General features: G+C 33.9%; 1 protein-coding gene across 10 annotated transcripts in view; it reads right to left on the reverse strand.

The window, feature by feature from the left end:
- NBEA (neurobeachin) overlaps positions 1 to 21,156 on the reverse strand; it is a 453,154-nt gene that overhangs the window by 317,054 nt on the left and 114,944 nt on the right. For all 10 annotated transcript variants that reach the window (XM_039696621.1, XM_039696630.1, XM_039696627.1 and 7 more), the window contains exons 11-17: positions 17,840 to 17,948; positions 15,215 to 15,367; positions 14,301 to 14,469; positions 5,959 to 6,038; positions 5,199 to 5,261; positions 4,993 to 5,090; positions 3,152 to 3,244 (exon numbers count right to left, since the gene is read on the reverse strand). In XM_039696621.1, the coding sequence (XP_039552555.1) occupies positions 3,152 to 3,244; positions 4,993 to 5,090; positions 5,199 to 5,261; positions 5,959 to 6,038; positions 14,301 to 14,469; positions 15,215 to 15,367; positions 17,840 to 17,948 (765 nt within the window). The remainder of the gene's footprint in view (positions 1 to 3,151; positions 3,245 to 4,992; positions 5,091 to 5,198; positions 5,262 to 5,958; positions 6,039 to 14,300; positions 14,470 to 15,214; positions 15,368 to 17,839; positions 17,949 to 21,156) is intronic.

The following is a 21,156-nucleotide window of genomic DNA, read 5'->3' on the forward strand; positions in this document are numbered from 1 at the left end:
ATATATCATTCTCTCATGAAGCCAAAATAATTAAATCCTGGAATAACACATGGTAATGAAAAAGAAATAAAATCCTGAAAAAGTTATGAAATTCTACATGATTGAAGTGTATTTCACATCTGGAATCCAAAACTACTCAAATATTTAAAAAGTGGAGAAGAAAGCTGTTCACATCAACGAACTGCCCTAGTCCTTAAATCCCACCATTTTAAAAGGGGATATAACATTAAATTTACCTACTACTATAATGGATATGAAATAAAAATTATTTTTCAAAATAAATAATAATCTATATTAAAGCAGCAGAAAAAATTTAAATTGGATACAGTAAAGTTTCTAAAAATGTTATGCATTCAAAAGCTAAGAAACTGTGTTTTCATGATTACCAGTGAAAATAACACAACATAGGTTCATTCTAGAACTATTGAAATTAATAGATTATTTTATCATTTTTAAAGCAAGTACCACAAAAGAGTGGCAAAAACTTACAACACTGTGTACTTTTGTATGCACAGAAGGGAGTTCATGAATTAATTATGATAAAACCTACAGGTATTCAACTTTTTAAGGCATGATTTAGCAGATAGAAGTAGAAATCCATTGAGAGGTTTAACTGTGTGGGTAAAACTCAAAAGTAAACAAAGGACTATTATTTCAAGTGGTGGCATAGAAAGAATCAAATATGGCAGAGAAGGAAAAAAACAGGATTTTGTCAACTGCTAAGGTTAGACAAAGATCATCACAGATCACAAAGAAAAATCAATTAAGTTATTCAGGCTCTCATCTAACACATTAGTGGTCATTTCTGAGAATCAATTACTTCTAGTCCATAGCTTAATCTGTGACACATGTATATATGAACTACAGCAACAGGAATTGGTTTAGTACCTACACATTTGTGAGTAATAGTGCATCAGTTTATATTTCATAAATCACATAACACCTCTTTATGTGATTCTGCTCCAGCGTATAACAATGCAGTATCTGTTTCATGTACTGTGAAACAGGAATACAAGTATTTTGTAATTTTTGAGGTTGACTTCCATATTATAAAAGTCATGTGTATGCACATATGCATATGTGAACAAAAAGCACTAGCTGTAAAACATGAAATGGAAGGGCGTTTTTACTTGCTGAAATCTACATAAAATATGCACATTTGCAGATGTTCAGAGATCTAAAAATTAAAAAAAAATCTTTGAAAGTTACACAGAGTATTCAAGGGGATTTCAATCACTCCAATTACATGAAAAATACAGTTAATTTTTGCTAAGTACCAACAATGGAAACTACATTGATATATCCATAATTGCAAGTAGATGATAAATTAAAATTCCAACTTCTGAAAATTATCTTTTCTTTTTTTTTGGACTATAGAATCATAGAATATGCTGAGTTAGGAAGGACCCACAAGGATCATCAAATCCAACACCTGGCCCTGCACAGGGCCATCCCCACCAAGAATCACACCATGTGCCTGAGAGCATTGTCCAAACACTTCTTGAACCCTGTCAGGCTGGGCACTGTGATCACTTCCCTGGGGAGCTTGTTCTAGTGCCCAACCACCCTCTGGCTGAAATATCTTTTACTGATACCCAACCTAATTCAGCTTACTGTTTTTTCTTTGAGTGCTATCACTGGTCACTACACAGAAGAGATCAGTGCCTGTCTCTGCTCTGCCCCTCATGAGGAGGCTGTAACTGCAGTGAGGTCTCCCCTCAGTCTCCTCCAGGCTGAACAGACCAAGTGCCCTCCGATGCTCCTCAGACAGCTTCCCCTCAAGGCCTTCACCACCTGTCTTGCCCTTCTTTGGACACTCTCCAATAGTTTAATGTCTTGTTTATATTGTGGCACCCAAAACTGCCCCCAGCACTCAAGGTGAGGCTGCCCCAGTGCAGAGCAGAGTGGGACAATCCCCACCATTGTCCAGATGGTGATGCTGTGCCTGATGCACCCAGGACATAGGTTGCTACTTGATTTTCTGGAAAAATATTTTAAGCAAATGTACTTGTCTGGATACAAACAGGCTTCTGACAAGTCAAACCTTCAACTGGTATCATACTTAATCCAACTCCTATCAATGTGAATGACTTTTACTAAGTAATGTTTGAAAAGTCCTTGGAGATTCTTGAGTGGACTATCAATTTGCTTTATTAATTCCCAGAACAGTATTCGACTTGCTGGGTCCCAAAGGAAAAATCTCACTTAGAAGCATATTCTCAGCTAACTGTCTCCCAATTATACAGTCATACTTTATTGATCTTACTGAGAAAAGCATTTCTAGCAATACCACACTCTGGCTGGACTCCTACCTCCTTTGCTTTCAAATGAGGCTTACATGATGAAGTCTCTTGTGAAGCATGTGGTTAATTTTTATAATACACAGCCTCCCACTAAAATGCCATTTTGGGCTAATCCCAGCAGGGATCTTAACACCACATGTAGAAGGGGAAAAATGAGCAACAGCAGGCTCTGCAGCACTGCATGATTGTTAGTGCTTTCTTGACACTATAATATGGAAGATCAGACTAAGTAAACCCGTTTTGTGACATCAGGTCTTTTTAAATGGGAATATATCTTGCTGCCACATTTTCTCAGTGAGTATTTCTTGCATAGAAGTATGTCCTTACCACCTTTTTTAAGCTCCACTTGCTTCATGTATCTTTTTTTCCTTCTGAAACATTCCCATGTCAATAAAATGTTCTATTTCATTTTTCCCATCCTTCTAGGACTATTTTTAGAAATGCTGCCCTGAAAATTTTATTGCAATGACACTGATGACTCCAGAAGCAAATTTTAGATCACTCTCATGTGTTTCCTGTTAACTTTAGCTGAACATGCAATATATAGTTATAAGAGATATTTCTGGAAAATGTTTTTCCCTTGTTTTAAGACTTGTCTTTCAGCATATCTTATATCTGAAAGACAACCAATGTATCATTTCAAACATCATAATAATAGAAAGTTAACTGGAAAAAAATTTTTTTATCTGATTTATAAATCTAACAGTGTACAAATTATTTATCAGAAAACCTAATAACTTGAAGTAATTTCTAAAGACTGACAAAGAATATACAGTAATCATGACAAAAGACAAGAAGAATTGTGAACTTAAATATGATACTACAAAAAATTTTAAAATGACACTTACTTATGACCCAAATGTTTAAGAAAATATCCAAGGACCTTCAAAGCTTGCACCCATATACTTTCACTTTTCGAAGCCAATAACTTATAAATTACTCTAAAACAGAAAAACAAATTCACAAACATCACATATATAGATTCTATCACTAAACATCACATATATGGCTTTGTCTTTCACTGAGCAAGAATATCTATTAAGAAATAAAGAAACAAAAACAACAATTTACACAAAATAGGATATACTGTAAGAATCAAGTCCAGTGTAAGAGTTTGATAATGAATTCTTGAGTTTGAAGACATGGTGTAGTTTGGTTCAGTTCAGTGTTTTATAGCAGAAAGTAACATCTGATCCTATACTTCTCTTGGAACAATCAAATAAAAGACACTCTGAGCAGCTGAAGCTTAGGACAAGAAAAGCAGAATAGAACACATAAGATCATATCCCGGAGTACCTGGATGCTAGTAAAAATCTCCTTTCACTACACCCTCTATTTTTAAATCCTTGATAAAAAAAATGCCTCAAATATTGACTAATCTAATTATTTAATATTTAATTAATATTGTAGGTTTAAGCACAAATTATGCAGTCTTTCAGAAAGGAAACTAGCCTTGATCTAAGTCGGCAAGAGACAAAGCATTACCCTTGTCCTGCATTTTTCTGTAACAAATTTTTGAATTTCTGTTTTAGTGTCCCATTAGAATTAGCTTGACTTAAGATTTTAGTAATTCTTTTGAGTATTTTTCCACTAAAGAGTGCTTTTTCAGACAATATCTTCCTCTTTTGAATTTAGTTCTGCTGTTTACCACTTCTGGGGCTTTTGTCTTCTGCCATCTTAGGCAAATGAACCCCTAATTTTATATCAGGCATTGGGGGCGTTTTGTTTTGTTTTTTAGACACTTAAAATCTGTAATTCTGTGTATTCTCCCCACTTCTACAAAACAGACTTTCAAACATGAAGACTGCACCATCAAACACCTTTAATATCAGTACCACAAATGTTACATAAAGATGTCTCCAGTCTTCCAGATCAGACTTACCCTTCTTCAAAAAATGACAGGACAAGAATTCTGTTTGCGTTCTAACTATAGGCAGAAAGCAAAGTCCTAACCATGAGTCTTCCTTTCAATGAGAATTGTCATTAAAATAGTTTTAAGTACGTATATTTGTACAAAGATCTTAGCATTTAGGCAAAATGGAGCTTGCATCTATCAAGTAGTAGATAGTGTGGGACTTTTTCCCTTTTACAAGCCCCTTGCATTTCCCAAAGCATTCTCAGAACAGGAAAAAGAAATCATGTTAAATATTAAATTATTATGAAGTAAATTATTAGTCCCTTAAAAGAATTATATTACTAAATTAGGCATAAACTCCCATAAAAATAACACTTTTTTGGGAATTATCAGTTATTAATTTTACAGCCAAACAGATAAACACACTAATTCCACTTTTTTCAGACAGAATTTGAGAGGCTAGGGCATGATTTCTTGCTTTCTTCTTGTTCTCCCCAGATAATGTTAAATATACAAAGAAAGAATAATTCAAATTATTCTGAGGCGGGTACATGGCTATTTGATGCATCTTGTTAATTACACATTCTATTTGAGATTGGGAAGCAAGTAAAACAGTGCAGTTACTTTGAAATTTCATAAAGACCACCTTAAAAGGAAATCCCTTTTTTCCTCCAACATATTGAAATCACTCATTTTGTCAAAAAATTAAGGCTAAGCTAATGAAATTGAAGTTTAAAATATCAGCTAGTGTGATATTTATGTTAGAAAGAAGCAAACTGGACAGTCATGATACTGGAACTACATTTAAGGTATTTTCTCACTTCACTGTCTTACCGTATCCCATTTCTCTGATCAAAGGCAGGAATCATGGATGCTGGATGTTCGGACATTAGTGCCACCAGCAGCTGCAGCACATCATGAATATTTTCATCCTGTATGACAAGCACCAATGTTATTCTACAAACTAACCTCAACAACAAGCTCCCCACAGAGCTGGTACGATTAGTTACAATAAAAGGTAGGTAATTACAGAAATGTACCTCATGCATTGTTAATAAGTAATTTAATATGCTCTGCAATTCATCTTCTTTCACTCCTCGATCCTAAGGGGAAAAAAAAGGGACATTATTCAGAGAAAATATATTCCTCAGGATTCAATAAGCAAACCTTGAACCTAGTCAAATATTCTACAGCTTTTTAATGTGATCCTAAAAAACCAAATTTTCATTTTACTGCTTTTCTTTATCACATTGATAGTTCAAAACAGTATGAAGTCAGATTCCTTCAGTGTGGGCCCTCAGATACTACAAACTATTACTCCTCCACTTTGTGAGACAGAACAAAAAATACCGATTTTCAAGTCTAGCCTCAAATGGCAGATTATACCTCAAAGAGTAGCATTCAAAGCTGTAACAGAAAGAATCCTACACAATTTCTACCACTGGTAGAACCAATCAATGGACAAAAGACAAAGTGTCCAAAGAAGGACAAAGCAATTATTAGCTTGGCAACCGCAATTATCTTTTTCATTTGACCACTTTATTAAAACTTTAAAAAATATGACAATTAATTAAAACATCTATATTAAACATTTAATAAAATATACATGGCAGAATTTTGTGAGGCAGAAATTTTGGATGGATTTACTACTTCTCCGTGATTAGAAGAATGTGCATGAACATTAATTAACCAGAAAAAGACACAATACTGGACAGGTATTAACGGTTTTCTACTATGAAAGATTCTATTACAAGTATATAACAGATGCCAATGTTTTCACTCTGGAACAGACCATTTTACCTTCAATATAAGTTGTTTCAAGAACAGAAGCATAAACGCCCTTAATGATATGATTTCTTTCTGGGAGGGCCGAGGACCATCTGGAAGAAACAAAATATAGCACTTTTAAATATAAACTAATTCCTTTAATCACTGCAGCTTCTTAAGGAAATCACAGTTCCTACAACAGATTTAGTACTCTACTCTTATATAAAAGCTCATATTTGCAAATGATATCATTTATAACCTTTCAGAATCACATTTTTCAACACAATATATTTAAGTATAAATGATCCATTTGGGAAAAAAATAATTTAATATTATATTTTACTTAGTTTTTTAAAAGAAACAGGAAGATGAAAGATAGTAAAAAGGTGATAGCAATAGATAGACAGCAATATGTCTAATAGATAGACAACTTGGAATGATTAAACCACTGTTAAATAACATCTGAATGAAAAACCACACAAAGGATTTATTAAATACTAGTGGTAGCTATTACCTGTAGCAGAAACTACAGCCATTTAACCAAAGAGAAACTACTATCTAAAGAAAATATTCAATTTAAAGCAGGGAAAAAATATAATCCATAATATTTTAAACAACTGTGCTTGGTGAAGTACATTATGAAAACAGAAATATCTAAAAAAGTCAGACATCGAACAACTATAGAAATTTGAAAATATTTCTACTGTATTTTCCATTCTCCTTTTTCATAAATATTGAAGCTGAACTGGAAATTCTTTTGTTAAGTTCCTGATTTTCAGACAATGCATGGCATAGACAGTCTTAAATTTTGTACAGTAAAAATAAACACAACTTAAAACATTTTTCCATCATCCATTTCATCTTAAACTGATAAACACAAATGAAAGTTTAAAAAAAGTCTATGTCCCATTATTATTCCCAATCCAGATGAATACAACTTTTTAATGAAAACTTTGTAATTGTCTTTGGTGTCGCTTTTTGAAGCGAAGCCACTGCTTTACACATAGTAATTCAAGTTTGTAACACGGGAAAACCTTAAGGGAAGGCATATTTGCTTCACTAGGAGGAACAAAAAGAATGGCTAATACACTTAAGTTTTCTTCACTGTTTAGGAGTGGAAAGAGGAGAACTGTGTACTCTTCAGAAAAAAGCAAAATAAATCTTAAAAAGCAAATACATCTCTGGTTGTTCCACTCCACTTACTTTTTTTAAGAACACTAAGGGTATTGTAGTAAAAAAGTTTATCAGATAGGCTTTAAACATATAAAACTAGTTCATATTAATTAATTAATTCCAGTGGCATCTGATTTCCACTGTAAAAACAGAAGTCAGTTGATTTTTTTTATAGTAGATGCAATTATATTAAATATTGCATAAATTTTTAGCAATGGCATGCTTCTTTTCAACAAGCCATTTTTATCTAATAAATATATAAATATGATATTTTTATATAATTTAGCTATTTTCCCCCCTAATTTAAATGTGGATTCAATTTCCCTAACTGCATCACAGAAATTTCTTTGTACAACCTCTTCCCTCCTACACTTTACTGGCAATCAATATCAGACAGCATCTGAAAACCAGGACAAAAAAAAAATTGACATTTTGTCTTTTCTGAAAGACTCTAATTATGGAAACAGAATACAGACAATGGGGAGGTCTGCAAAACATTTCTATAACAGAAATTGGAAGGACATGTCAAAAAGAAGATATCCTAATGTAACTGGGAACCTCTTCAAAGACACATGAGTTTTATATGAGTGCCCACTCATTGCCCTGAAGATGTGTGACAACCTTGAAAAGGGATCTTCAACATGCAAAGGAGACCAAAGGAGTTGTTGCTTGCAGGCTATGTGCCAAGCAGGTGAAGTGTAATTTTCCCTTCTCGAGTACTATTTATTGCTTGCATTTTAGATGGGTCAGGAAGCTTCACTGCGCTAGAATCAGAAAATGGGGACAGCCGCTACCCAAAAGACTTCATTAGTTTCAAAAATTAGTTTGAAAAACTGGCGAGCAAACATAAGACAGGCTGGAGAAACTGGAGGCTATGTAATCACCAGACAGCTACAAAGAGTACAGCAATATGATGTAATGATCATCTGACATAGACTGAAGAGAATTAATTAAATAGGAAGTTCTAAAGCTACCTAAAGCACCTTTTCCACTATAATTTTTATATCATCATGGTTTTGTACTTCATTACTAACTAAATTATCTCACTCCTAGCTGAATATTTATTTTAAAAAAATATATTATTGACCAAACAATGGTGTATTTTATTCTATAATTTTAAAAAGTATACATTAGCCGCACATTTACCCAGGCTAAGAAATACAAGTAGATTTGTTTTTAACTCAAACATTGCAAAGTAGTTTTTTACTGTCTATTAATCTTTGTGCCCATCTGTATATAGAAAATTCACTGTCGCCATCACTCAGACACTGATATCAGCACTGCTAAAGACTAAAACCAATCTCCAATTAGATCAACTATGAAGATAATCCTTTCAAGATCTGGCACAGCAACCATAAATCCCTAATACAAAATAATCACACTCTTTTTAATTGGCAAAGAGAAAGGATGCCTCCCTTATCCCACACGAGGATGAGTCATTAAAGCATTTCCTGCTTTTAGATTTCTTTATGCATGTATTTTTCACAGAGCCCATCATTTGCGTCAGATTTTTAAAATATGCACTCATAACAAGAGTTAGCCTGCTTTACCCAGACAAATATAAATGGAAAAGAAGTCATAATTTTTTCCAATTCATCCCTGCAGCATAGAGAAATTATAGGGGCATAAACCAGAAGTAAATAAGAGGAAATAAGTAAACACATTCATAGTGTTAAGTACAATCAGTACTGCTGTGAAAATCAAAAAAAAAAAAAGAAAAAAAAAAAGAAAAAAAGAAAAAACCCAAAACCCCCAAACTGATTGGAAGCTTTGAATAACAATAATAATGATTTCTAATTCTGGCTTTGGAAACAAAAATGCGTTATCAGTTCTACCAACAACCAAATGTGACATTCTTCCATCTGTTTTGATTTTTTTTTAATGTAAAAAGCATGCTTTTTCTACTCCTTAAATTAATAAGGCATGATACAGATAGCAGAATCTGATCTCCACACACACATAAATAACATTACATGATACATGGATCACAGAGGACCTGATTTTCTCTCTGCTGTAAATCTAACAAGAGCCGAGTTCCACTCAAACCCAGCTCTTGAAATAACTCTGTGGAACTTTTTCTATCTACAAAAAGAAAAACTACTGTTATTTTATCGTCATAATAATTTTTCTAATTCCCACTTTCACAGATCACATTAAAAAATATTGGATGTGAAAAACATTCTTGAAAACAATTCAGCATGACATAATTTGTACTTTAACCACCATGCACTCTCAATAAGGATGGAAACATGATACTCATAAAGGTAGCACTCATTGAGAGTTAAAGAACACAGGAAACACCAGTAGAGAGAGAAATCTTTGGTCACTCAGTTCCGAAATGAACTAAATCACACAGTTAAATTGGGAATTTAAATGCAGATTTCTCTCATACAACACAGGCTCCCCAGGAGAGTGGTCACAGCACCAAGCCTGTCTGGCTTTGAGAGTTGGGACAATGCTCTCAGGCACACAGAGTTACTCTTGGGCTGTCCTGTACAGGAACAACAATTGGGCTTGACCCTGATGGGTCCCTTCCAGCTCAACATAAAATCAAATAATTTCAGAAAGAAACTATATATTTTAAATAATTTTCATTCCATTGCCTGCTTTGTTGTGTGTTTAGATAATGAAGTGGCTGGGTGATTCTATTATCCCTATTCTGTATGATTTAACAAAATATTAAAGGTGTGCACGTGGCAAATCAAGATAACAGCTGTAACCATAGTCTAAATGAAAAAAAAATAGATTATTTTCTTTGGAAATTAGTTTGACTTTTTAGGCTCTTTATAAAAAAATTGAAATAAACAAGGCCAGAAGAAAAGTGTAACTCATGATTTTAAACAGACAACTTTTCTCCACTATGTGGATTTACATGTAAAATGTAAAAGCTACTAAGAATAATTACAGGCCAAGTTGATACTTTTACATTCTGAAACAGTGTTTCCAGTACCTCAAAAGGAAATGGAAATACAAATATGAATTCAATATTCTGAATCTAAGAAAAAATGCCAGTGTGAAACAGGAATTGAATAATGAAAGATGTTACAAAACCAAATTTAAAATAAGTATCTGAAACTTTAAAAAAAATTATTAAAATTCACAAAAAACCCCAAAACATGTATACCTCCCATATTATAACCTGATTATTAGGAGAAGCAAAAGAAAAACTTTCACTTTTTAAAAGAATACAGCATTTGCCAACTGGGAAACTTCAATAATAAGCTCCTTTGGCTTTAAAGTAAGAGCCACTAAACTGTCAGTGCAGAAAACTCACCCACTTTGTGCTTTATTAAGACAGGGGAAGGCAATAAAACCCTGAAGCAGAGTAACTGTCTGCAAGTAATATAAAATCAAACTAATTATTAACTAATATTAAAAATTGTTTCAGTATCTCCACATAAAAGATGACATGCCTAGAAGACAAGAAAACATCACACTACTAAATGTCTGCATGAATAAACTTACTTCCTAATATGACAGCAAATTATTTGAAGGCACTTTAGCACTTGCAGTCAAATTTTAGATATTGGCATGATTTCCAGTAAAGTCTTCTCCAGACCTGAAAAGTCTCATGTCAAGTCAGCCTAGAATTTCAGCTGCAATTTACTCACATGATGACATTTTTCTGTTTCATACATTAAATTAATGTTTATAGAAAATGGATCCTATTCTTCCATTTGGAGGTTTCAAATACTGTTTAAAATGCAGCAACTTAAAATTTCACACAACTGTATTTTTACACTGCAACTTTCCTACTTGAACAAATTTTTTTATACATTATTTTACATTTCAACAAATTATAAATTTCTGGCAGTAGTGGCTGCAGGCAGGCTAATAAAAATTAACATGAAGTCAAAATCCTGGAAGAGTTGCCTTTTTTAAACTATTGGGACTGGTGGAGTTATGAGATGCTGAAAACAGAGGTGAAAATAGAAAAGCTGTAAGCATGATAACTACGGCTACTTTTAGGAATGCATGACTATAAGCTGTCTGAATCAACCAGACCTGCACTTAATGTTAAAAAACCATCTGGCAAAGAATAGTGATAGAATATCCAGGTGATTAAACATTTTAAACTATTTTCATTAATTTTATCAATTGCTAGCAACTAATGTGGACATCATAAAAAATCTTTTACGAAATGAAGTTAATATGAAATTAAATTTAGCAACCCATCACCTTACCAATTAGTATATATTTCACAGTCATTTGCTTGCTTGAATCATCCCAGTTATTAGAGCTCTATTAGTCAGAAGCAGAAGTTATCTGTGAAATAATAGCAAAAAAAGTCCCAGTGCTGATTTGCATGGAGAAAGCTCCATAGCTGTGCTGGGTTTGCTAAGTCACTGATCCTCCTCTCTGACAGGCTGACATTCTTCAATACAGCACAAGAAAAGCCTCTCTTACAGATAGAAAAGAAACTACTACTTCTTTGTAGTATAATCAATTACACAGGGCTTTCTGCAGGGAAGAAGGAAGAGGATGAGGAACAAGGAAGAAAGATATTAAACTTTCATAAAGTCAAGTTTATCTATAAATCTAACTAAGGACAAAATGAGAAAATTCAGATATAGTTCATCATAACATGTTTTGTGAAAATATGCATGACTTCAGTTTCTAAAACACTTCCCCAACTACTGTATGAAGGTCTTAGAAATTTTGATTTTTCTTGTCAAACTGCTACAACAAGCATCCACTAATTTACACTGCTTGATTACCTTTCAGGGACTGACCTGGTTGCCTTCCAAGTAAAATAAGAATCTTGTCTGGAACCGACACAAATGAATGTACTATACTCAGAATGAAAGAAAAGGTAGGGATGTAAACCAGCCATATCTATGCTTAATTTAGAGTTAACTGATTCACATCTCATTCCTAATTTTGTATCCTTGTGTACCTCATGCCTTCTGTTCAGATTTTCATGAATATATTACATATTTTTTTGAATCTATGCAGCTGACATTACATATACAAATACTAAAAAAATACAGCTAACTGCAAAGAGACAGATCTGGGCAAGATAAAAACAATCCAAGCTTCCTACAGAAAGAAATGTCACTGACTGCACAAAAGAGCAAACCTAGCCAGAGGGAAGCAGCCTGCAATACATTTTCAAAGTATTGTTAGGTAGTAGTATCATGACACAGAAGCACAAGAATCTTTTTAATTTAAACCAATATAGTAGGAAAAAGACAAAAAACAAACAAACACAAAAACTCAGCCATAACAAGTAGACAGTATTATCAAACTTCCACTCTCAAGATAGTTGAGGAATTTTCCAAGTCTCTACCTAGCTGTAAATATGGTTGACACCTGAAAATTTCACCTCACAACAGCTGGGTATTCAACAGTCACAAGCACAATGTAAATAAGCTTATCATCTGAGTTTTAAACATCCCAATTCCTCACTGATCTCAGACACAGTTAATTTGTCTGATGGTAAAACTGTACCTGTGCAGCACAGCAGTGTAAACCTCAACAGAGTAGATCTCTGAAAGGCTGAATCTGGATAAAGCCACTCCCAGGGTAGGATTCAGTCCACCCCAATTTCAGACATCAGCAGTGTAGTTCCCAAACCAGACCAGCTTCTAACCTCCCACTGAGGTTAGTGGAGATACAATCAATAGAGGCAACACAGTCTAGGAAGCAACTACACTTCAAACAAAGCATTAGTCAAGAGCCTATCAGTTAGAGGTAAGATACAGCTTCCTAAACATACTTAACAGTGTAAGTTGTCACGCCATAAAGTATGCAAAATATCTACCCAAAACAAGCAGATTTGGTGTTGGATACACAGAAAACCTGCATCTTTCTGAGAGGCAGGTAAGATGCCCCACCAAGACTACAATGATACTAGAAACCTGTATTAAAGCAACTGACTCCTGCATTCCACTGTGCATTATCAGCAGACATCTAGCTCAGAAGGAGACACCCTCTCTGCAGGCACCAAAAAAAAAGTTAATTCTATTTTGGCAGCAGGAATCCAGAATCAGCGTAAGTGGATAATATATCACAAAGATTTCAAGCTAATTAAGTAACCCCCCTAGGTAATTTTCATTATCTAGGATTTCATACTTTTCAGTTAAATGAACAGAAAACTGTGGGTTTTTGTTAAGTATTTTAAAATAATTTTAAATAATTTTTGAAGACTACTCTTCATCTAATGTTATGCTATATGAGAACTATAAATGTCATCCAAGATCCTAGAGCAGCTCCTTCTGTGACCTTCAAAACCCTCATTGCCTATTAGGACACCTAATCTAGTAAAAGAATTGTTACTTGCAGTTTTGTTGATTAAAAAAAAAAATAAATTAAGGGAAACCCTTATGCATACAGCTCACTGTGTAGGAATTACCAATAACTAATGTGTTAGACATGTCACACTTGAATATTTGGGTATATGACAGTACTAAGAATATTCCCCAGTTATTCAATTTCTCAGAATGACTTCAATAGTTGCACAATAAAAATAATTAATAAATTTTCATTTATCAGGTATTTTTAAAGAGACTTTTGGGCAAATCCTTCCTGCTTTACACAAGTAGATAGCTAAATGTAATGGCATTACTGCCAGAATGTATAGGATTAGAATGATTTGCTCTGGTTAATACACATCTGTAACATGCAGCATTCAAGCAGTATTCATTATTACATTTTTTTTGGTTCTGTCATTGAGTACGTCCTGTGCTAAGCTAAGTGCATCACTTTAAGCAAAATTAAATAAATCTCTATTTTATAAGGACAGAGGAAAAATATTATTGAACTGGAAATATAGCTTCAGAGACCTCTGCAGTGGGAACTAGATGTTTCCACTCTGTTTTCAAGGTCACTTAATGCTACTAATCACTCAAACCACACAAAGCTTTCTTTGGCATATGAAATACACGTAATATCTCCTCTTTATTACCGAAGAAGTAAAATCAATCTTTTTAATATGTTTCCTGAAGTATTTCCACATAAGTATATGCTACGTGACTGGAGACCAGAGTTGGAATCTTCTGGGAATACATATAAATTATCAGCATGGGTTTATGATACACCAAGAAGTATTTCCATAGTCCTTCTACTGATCACCACCGGTATCAACCATTGCCATTTATCCATCTCCTTGTCTACAGATCCAAGGAGCTTTCAGACATTTACATCACAAACGTTCCTACAGGAGAAATGCTTGTATTTTCTTCCTCGTGTGCTGCACTTACCCAGCCCTTTGGGAGTAATGCCACTGCTGTCAGCAGGATTGACCACCCAGTAGTAGTATTTCAGCGTGTGCATTAACTGCAGCACGGTGCCCACTCGGCGTATGGTGTTATAGATCGTGGCAGTCCCAATGAATTCAGCTGACAGGTAGGTGTACAAAGATAGCTGCACCTGGAGAATGAAACAGTTACCCACATAAATGGGTGTAAAAGCTCTGCATTAGTAACCTTAAATTGTAGGGGTCTTTTTAGAATAGGCTTTGGATATGATATAAAAACAGAAAAATCTAGTTACAGCTCTGGCTAGGGCAGGTGCTGCACTGGTGCCTAGGAATGATTTAAGTTATGATAAACATATTGGCTTGCTTTCTATTCTGACTTTTTATTAAAAAATGTATATATTTTCAGTTTTCAGGACAATGCCGCTTTTCACTTTGGTTCACATATCTCAACTATGATTACTTAGAAAAACAAAGAATTCATATAACCAGAGATGAATGATAACACTTCAGAGATCTTATCAAACTAGAATACATAGTTTGAATTAAAATGAGAGCTTACATTAAAGTGTAACAAAACACATTTTGCCTGCAATTAAAAATACAAAATGTTATGCTTAATCTTGTAGGAAATCAATGTAATGTAATCAATGAAAAAGGGACTGGGTTTCTTGAAAAAATCTTTTCATAGAATCGGAACCTTAGGCAATAATTTAACTGCTTTTAGGAAATTATAAAATACATTGGAGTAGATAGTTAAGCAGTGTACAGACTCCATGATCTAAAATCATTGCTATTACCATGCTTATAAAAAATCCAAAAGAGAAAAACCAAAACCCTAAGTAGAATATTACAAAAGAATACAGGTATTTAATTTTGTTGTAGGAGAGTCATAACATTATGCAAATGTACCATTACCTTTGCAGGGGTATGTATCCAGATCGCAGGATTGAAAAGGATGTGATCGCATAATTGCTTCAGTAGAGGTGCTCCATGAGATAATCCATCCAAGTATTTTGCAAATGACAAAAATTGTTCCAGAACTGCTCTGGTTATGTGAACTCTAGATGACTGGGGGAAAATTATTAGAAAGAAAATGATAAAGAAAAAAATCTTTCTCTTTAATATAACTACAGAAGAACTATGAAGCCATATTTACACCTGGCTTATCATTACTAAATACATTCAGCTTTGATTTTTTGGTGTCATTTAATATGGAGCCATTTGTATTTTTTTCTAACAATATTAATGGTCTTTCTAATGGCTATATTTAACAGGTTAAAATATTAATCAATAACTTTGTTTTTTGGCATTTTGCTTAGTTGGGTTTCTTTTCATTTTATCAGATTCTAGTCAGGATCCTACATTTTACAGCACAATTCTTGAGAACTTCATCTGAAGTCCTTATGTCCTCTTAAATTAAAGAAGTGTCTTACTGAAATTGGGTGTCTCAGTGTGTGAACACACATTATTGGGAGACTTGCTTTTGTGTTTTAGACTTAAGTAGGTACTTGAATGAGTTGGTTTCCTCAAATTTTAGGATTCTTTCAGTTTCATAGCATATGCCATGAAATCACTGTTGAGACCTGCTCCTACATAGTAACATGGCCTGAGGACTTGGACCAACTTTTTTGTATACTAAATTAATAGATGAATAAATAGTAAAAAACTATAAAGCTCCTTCTCCTTGCCTTCTCCACAAAATGTCAAGCACTGGAATGCTTTAGAAGGTATTTAGAAGATGTGCTGATGTGGTACTGAGGGACAAGGTTTAGTGGTGGACTTGGTGGTGCCGTGTTAATAGCTGGACTCTATCTTAAAGGTCTTCTCTAACCTAAATGATTCTGTGATTCTATTTTTCAATTATTTTTAATGCTTTAAGTACAGTCTGGGAATATGGAGATTTATTATTTTTAGAACTGAAGTCTACTGTCAGTAATACAAGTTCAGCCTGGATACTGAATTTCCTTTGGCTTGTACATCAAAATTCACAATAAATCTGCAACTAATAAGAACAAAAGTGCTGTTTGGAAGTTCAAGAAAAAAAAAAAGCTCTGTCTTCTCTGAAGTATTTGATTGCATGCAAATGAACAACAGATACATCAGATAATTTACAAATAATAAAATTGAGACTAGGAAACAAAAGGATTTTTTCCCATCATGTGTGCCAACTGGATATAAGCATATATTGAAAAATAGAATAAATCCTTTAAAAAAACTGCAGCTAAGTGAATATAATGTAAAAAAAACAAGAACAACTACCCAGAACACAACACATGTTTTAAGAATTATGCTGTGATCAATAGAAATCCTTTAAATATTCACATGCCCAAGTCTAATGAACATAGCAGGTGTTAATTAGAAAAGCATGGAAACTTTAAAAAAAAACCAAATTCATGTTGAACATTCTAAATTGATGTATTCCATGTGTATAAACCATAATGCTCTATTCAGGAGAAAGCCTTCCATAAGGGCTCGCCAGTCTGCCTGCGTGTAACTCACCAAACCAAAGCTACCAGCTTTGTAAATTATTCTGGGTATGGCACAAGAAAACCCACCCTTGGAAAAAACCCACCACCTTAGGCTAGTTCTCTGAAATTGTAAATCATGCTAGCTTAGCAGTGAAAACAGAAAAATAGAAAATCTGCTTTTAGGTACCGAGTGAAGGTATTTCCCTAGCACAAAGAACAAAAGGAACAGAATGAGAGAAACTACTTATCAGTCCTCTTCAAAATTCACAACATTTTTTAAAAGTGATACTATGATTTTCATCTTCTGCTTAAAAGATTGCTATGCTGACCTCATGGTAATAAAAATCCAGTAGTCGACATTCAAGAATGTCAGAGCCATGAGCTTCAGTCGTAGGACCATCACTATTTTAGCATAGCTGACAGTAATTTTCTCTCACATTATTTAGATTATTAAATCCCAGTACAGGGTGTCATGAGGCAGGGAGGTAGGTGATGTTCCTCAGACAACTGAACTGAACCTCAGTTTTGAAAAACTGCTCGTCATGCCTGACAACACGAGAGTACAGGGACTACCCCTTGCAGGGAATGCCCCCCTGATTTTTTTCAGAAATTAAATTTTGCTACAGTTGTTCTTCAAAACACAAGGCAACTATTTTGACAATTTCAGAATTGTCACAGAAGACTAATTTAACTTTTATTAACCTACATACAAGCACAAAAAAAAAAATCATCTCACTTATGGCATTTCTGCTATGTTTGTACAAACTAGAAACAAGAGAATTTTCCTAAGCAAGTCTGGGGGACAGAAAGTGCAGAAATGAAAATATTTTGAAGTGATTCACAAACAAATCTAAAGAACATAAATAAGAGAACATAACCATCTTGAGAAAATTGATTCTTTGAAAGATGAAGATGAAGAGTCTCCTGCAGACAACTTATAAAATATTTTTAATTTATAATATCTATATCACAAAATCTATTTTATTCCACCAGACATTTGAGCCAAGTAATTGAAAATACCACAATGATAGTAGAAATACTAAGAACAAAGACAGAAATCCTCCAAACGTACCTTTTCAAGGAGATAGCCAATGACTAGAAAGCCTTTTCCACCAAGCATTTGTTCTTGCATGGCTACTGAACTCTTAAGAAGCTCAACCAAGAAAGCCAATAGGGTAGCACTGCATGTAAAGAACAAGATTTTTCTCAAAAATGTTGCTTTCTCAATAATCATCAGTGATTAAGTGAATAGAAATAGACTTAAGGTGGTGAATAATGCCTTAAAAGAATACAAATCTTATTTTTCCTGTTGGAAAATTTCTCGAGTGATTTTTCACATATTACAATGGTAGGAGTGGGACTCCAGAGGCAACAAGGAAAGCACCCAACAGTGCATCCCAGCAGTATCTTTAAGTGAAATGTTCAGAAAGTACAGTGAGGGAAAGTGTTCAGAAAAGGTTACAGCATAGAAACATAAGAGATATGAAAGACTTCAGGGGATGGAATTGGCAAGAAAGTGAAACTATGAAGTTATGAAAACCAGCAGTGGAAATATATGACAGATCAATCCACCACAGAGAAAATAAATCATAATTGACTCTTGGGTGATGAGAATAAAATAAAAATACTCTCATCTATTGCTAAAAATCCAAGAGGAAAGAGAGAAAGAAAAAACAAAAATACTCTCATCTATTGCTGAAAAAAAAAGTGACAGGAAGGAAGTATTTAAAATTACTTTTCAAATATTTCAAAAAAGTCGGTGACTGAATGTATCATAGTGCATATACAAAGCATACATAAAATCATTATGCCTTTTCTAAAAATTAAATAGATGTAACAGTTCCCAGATGTACATACAAGTGTCTGCACCCATGGAAGTTCTTACATAGGTAGTAGGCATAGGCAAGAGTGAAAACTGTGGGTTTTGCAGGTATGAAAAAGGACTTAAAGAAAATATGCAACCTGCATTTGATACATTTGAACTTTACTTACAGTATCTAGTCATCTAAAGGTTCACTTGCTCTTCAAATAGAATATCTTACTTTGAAATAAATGTTGAGATTGGTTAATCCACACCAGCACCAAAAAAATCAAAACGCTGAGGAAGACAAGATTTATTCTATTTGTTGAGTAAGGCTGTCATGCAAAAGAACAGAGAGTAGCCAAAGTATGTGCTGGGAACATGAAATAGTGCCTTGTCTTTCTTCGTTGTTGAATGGTCATAATAATCCATCTAAAATCACATACAGACTGCTCCACAGAGTGTCAGCAATAAAGGAGCACAGATAATATCCATTTACAGTACTCCAAAGCTTTTATCAAAACAGCCTTTCAAGCTGTCACATCAGCTTCAAACCAGATTACATCAATTTTTTCTTACCCCAACCAAAAGTTTCTACTGTATTTGTCATCTAAAATAAGAATCTAATCATTTTTACTACATAAAAATCCATAAGCAGCTCACATAAAGTGTTTAAGATTTAAATTTAGATTTTTTTTATAAATTGAAGAGGTGAAAGAAAATTCCATTTAGACAGATCATGCTTACTACCATACTTTATGAGTAACCTAATGACTTAAGAAAACAAGCCATTATGCATAAAGTCAAGAAACAGCATACATCTATGCAGAATTAGAATTTAAATCACAATAACAAATACTGTTACTATTATATTGAAACGTTAAAAAATATTCTTAAAATGGATTTTAAATATTTTTGTACCATATACAGACTTAAGTTCATTTTCTATTCTCAGAGGTACTTTGTCAAAAGCCTTTAAATTTATATCAGTTTACTTGTTCATTCTATGAACTTAGATGTAAACTCATGGGCTAAAGTTATTCTTATCTCATATCAATACAACCGTTAGAAATTCTGATAGATTCTGAATGTAAATGTAAGACACAAAACAACAATAAAGATTTTTCCCTCTTTCCTTCTATTTAGGCATACATAAACCAACAAGTCAACTCAGAAATCTTAAGTGACCAGTTTATACCTAACCATGCGACAGACACAGAAACAGACAAGCTGGTTCTATGTAAGAAAGACTGACTTTTAAAAAGTGTACTAATTGAGATGTAGCCAGTGCCCAAATATCACTTTTTAGATATTAACCACCTTTATGCTGGCTATAGCTGAACTAATTAATCCTGCCTGCCCGTATTACCTCGGCACAGAGCTACCTTAGCTGCTACTGCAGAGCGGTGCCAGTGTTTCTAGTTTCAGGAAAATGTATTAATTTAGCCAATGCCTTTGTGAATGAGCTATGCTTTCACTTAATTCCAAAATGGCTTTTAACATCTATTGATCCAGACACATAAAGATACCTCAATCCAGCTCTGCAGAGTCTGCAGGCAGTAACTCTAACTTCTAATCCTTCTGCATTATCCAAGATTGCCACCATAAATAATAGAGTTGACTGCAGTATATAGTAATTCAAATCTTGGGATAGCACACATGAATGCATCATTACACCTTCAAGCACATTAAAAAAATCCAAGTACCAGAAAATGCAGCAGTTAAGGAGAACCATCTGGCAGGCACATAGAGGTGCAACGAAGTTTGAGATGAATACTGTACAGAACCACAGTATTGATAAAAATTAACATAATAATTGAATATAACTAGCAGTTTGCCCACATTATTATGCAGGAAATTAAGTAAGTAAAAGATCTGCAATATTTTAACTCATAGAAGAACTATAAAATCAAAATGGAAGTTTTTAAAATTCTCACTACATGCACAGTACTGAAGGCATTACTACCTGAAGATGATCAGAGATAGGCAGAAAACAGACTATATGCTGTCTGTGGGGTTGGGGGCTATTTTTGGGGTGTTTTGGTTTTTTTTTTTTGGGAAGCAGGTGGGGAATTGAAAGGTATTTATGGCTTGGGTTTTGTTTTGTGGACATTTTCCCCCCAGAAAGGTTGTTTAGACTTCTTTCAGGTGAAATTTCCTTTTTGGAGAATGAGGGGGGAATGAAAGTGCACTAAGTAACAGCTGTTGCACACAACACTGGTTTCACATGTAACATTTTTCTCCTTACATATTATGCCAGAAAGCATCTGATCTGCTTGAATTCTCAGGTAAACTTTCCCAGACACTTCTTTCCCCACATTTTCAGACTGACCTCAAGGAAATGTGTATCTAGATATAAAAAAATCCATACTGAAGTAATGTATTTTTCCCCTCAATATTGCATTCTAAGAATTTAATCTGCCTAATTTGGAGGACTGTATCCAGAACTTTCAACAATTTCTAGGGATACTCAATTTATTTATTCATCTTGGCAGTTGAACACAAATTAAACTGGAAGACTTGAAATATGAAAATATTTATCAGCAGAAACAGATTGCCAAAATCATTCTTTTAAAGAGGTTGTTGTT

The sequence above is a fragment of the Passer montanus genome, unplaced genomic scaffold, assembly GCF_014805655.1.
Source record: "Passer montanus isolate IOZ18808 unplaced genomic scaffold, ASM1480565v1 scaffold99, whole genome shotgun sequence".
Taxonomy (NCBI): domain Eukaryota; kingdom Metazoa; phylum Chordata; class Aves; order Passeriformes; family Passeridae; genus Passer; species Passer montanus.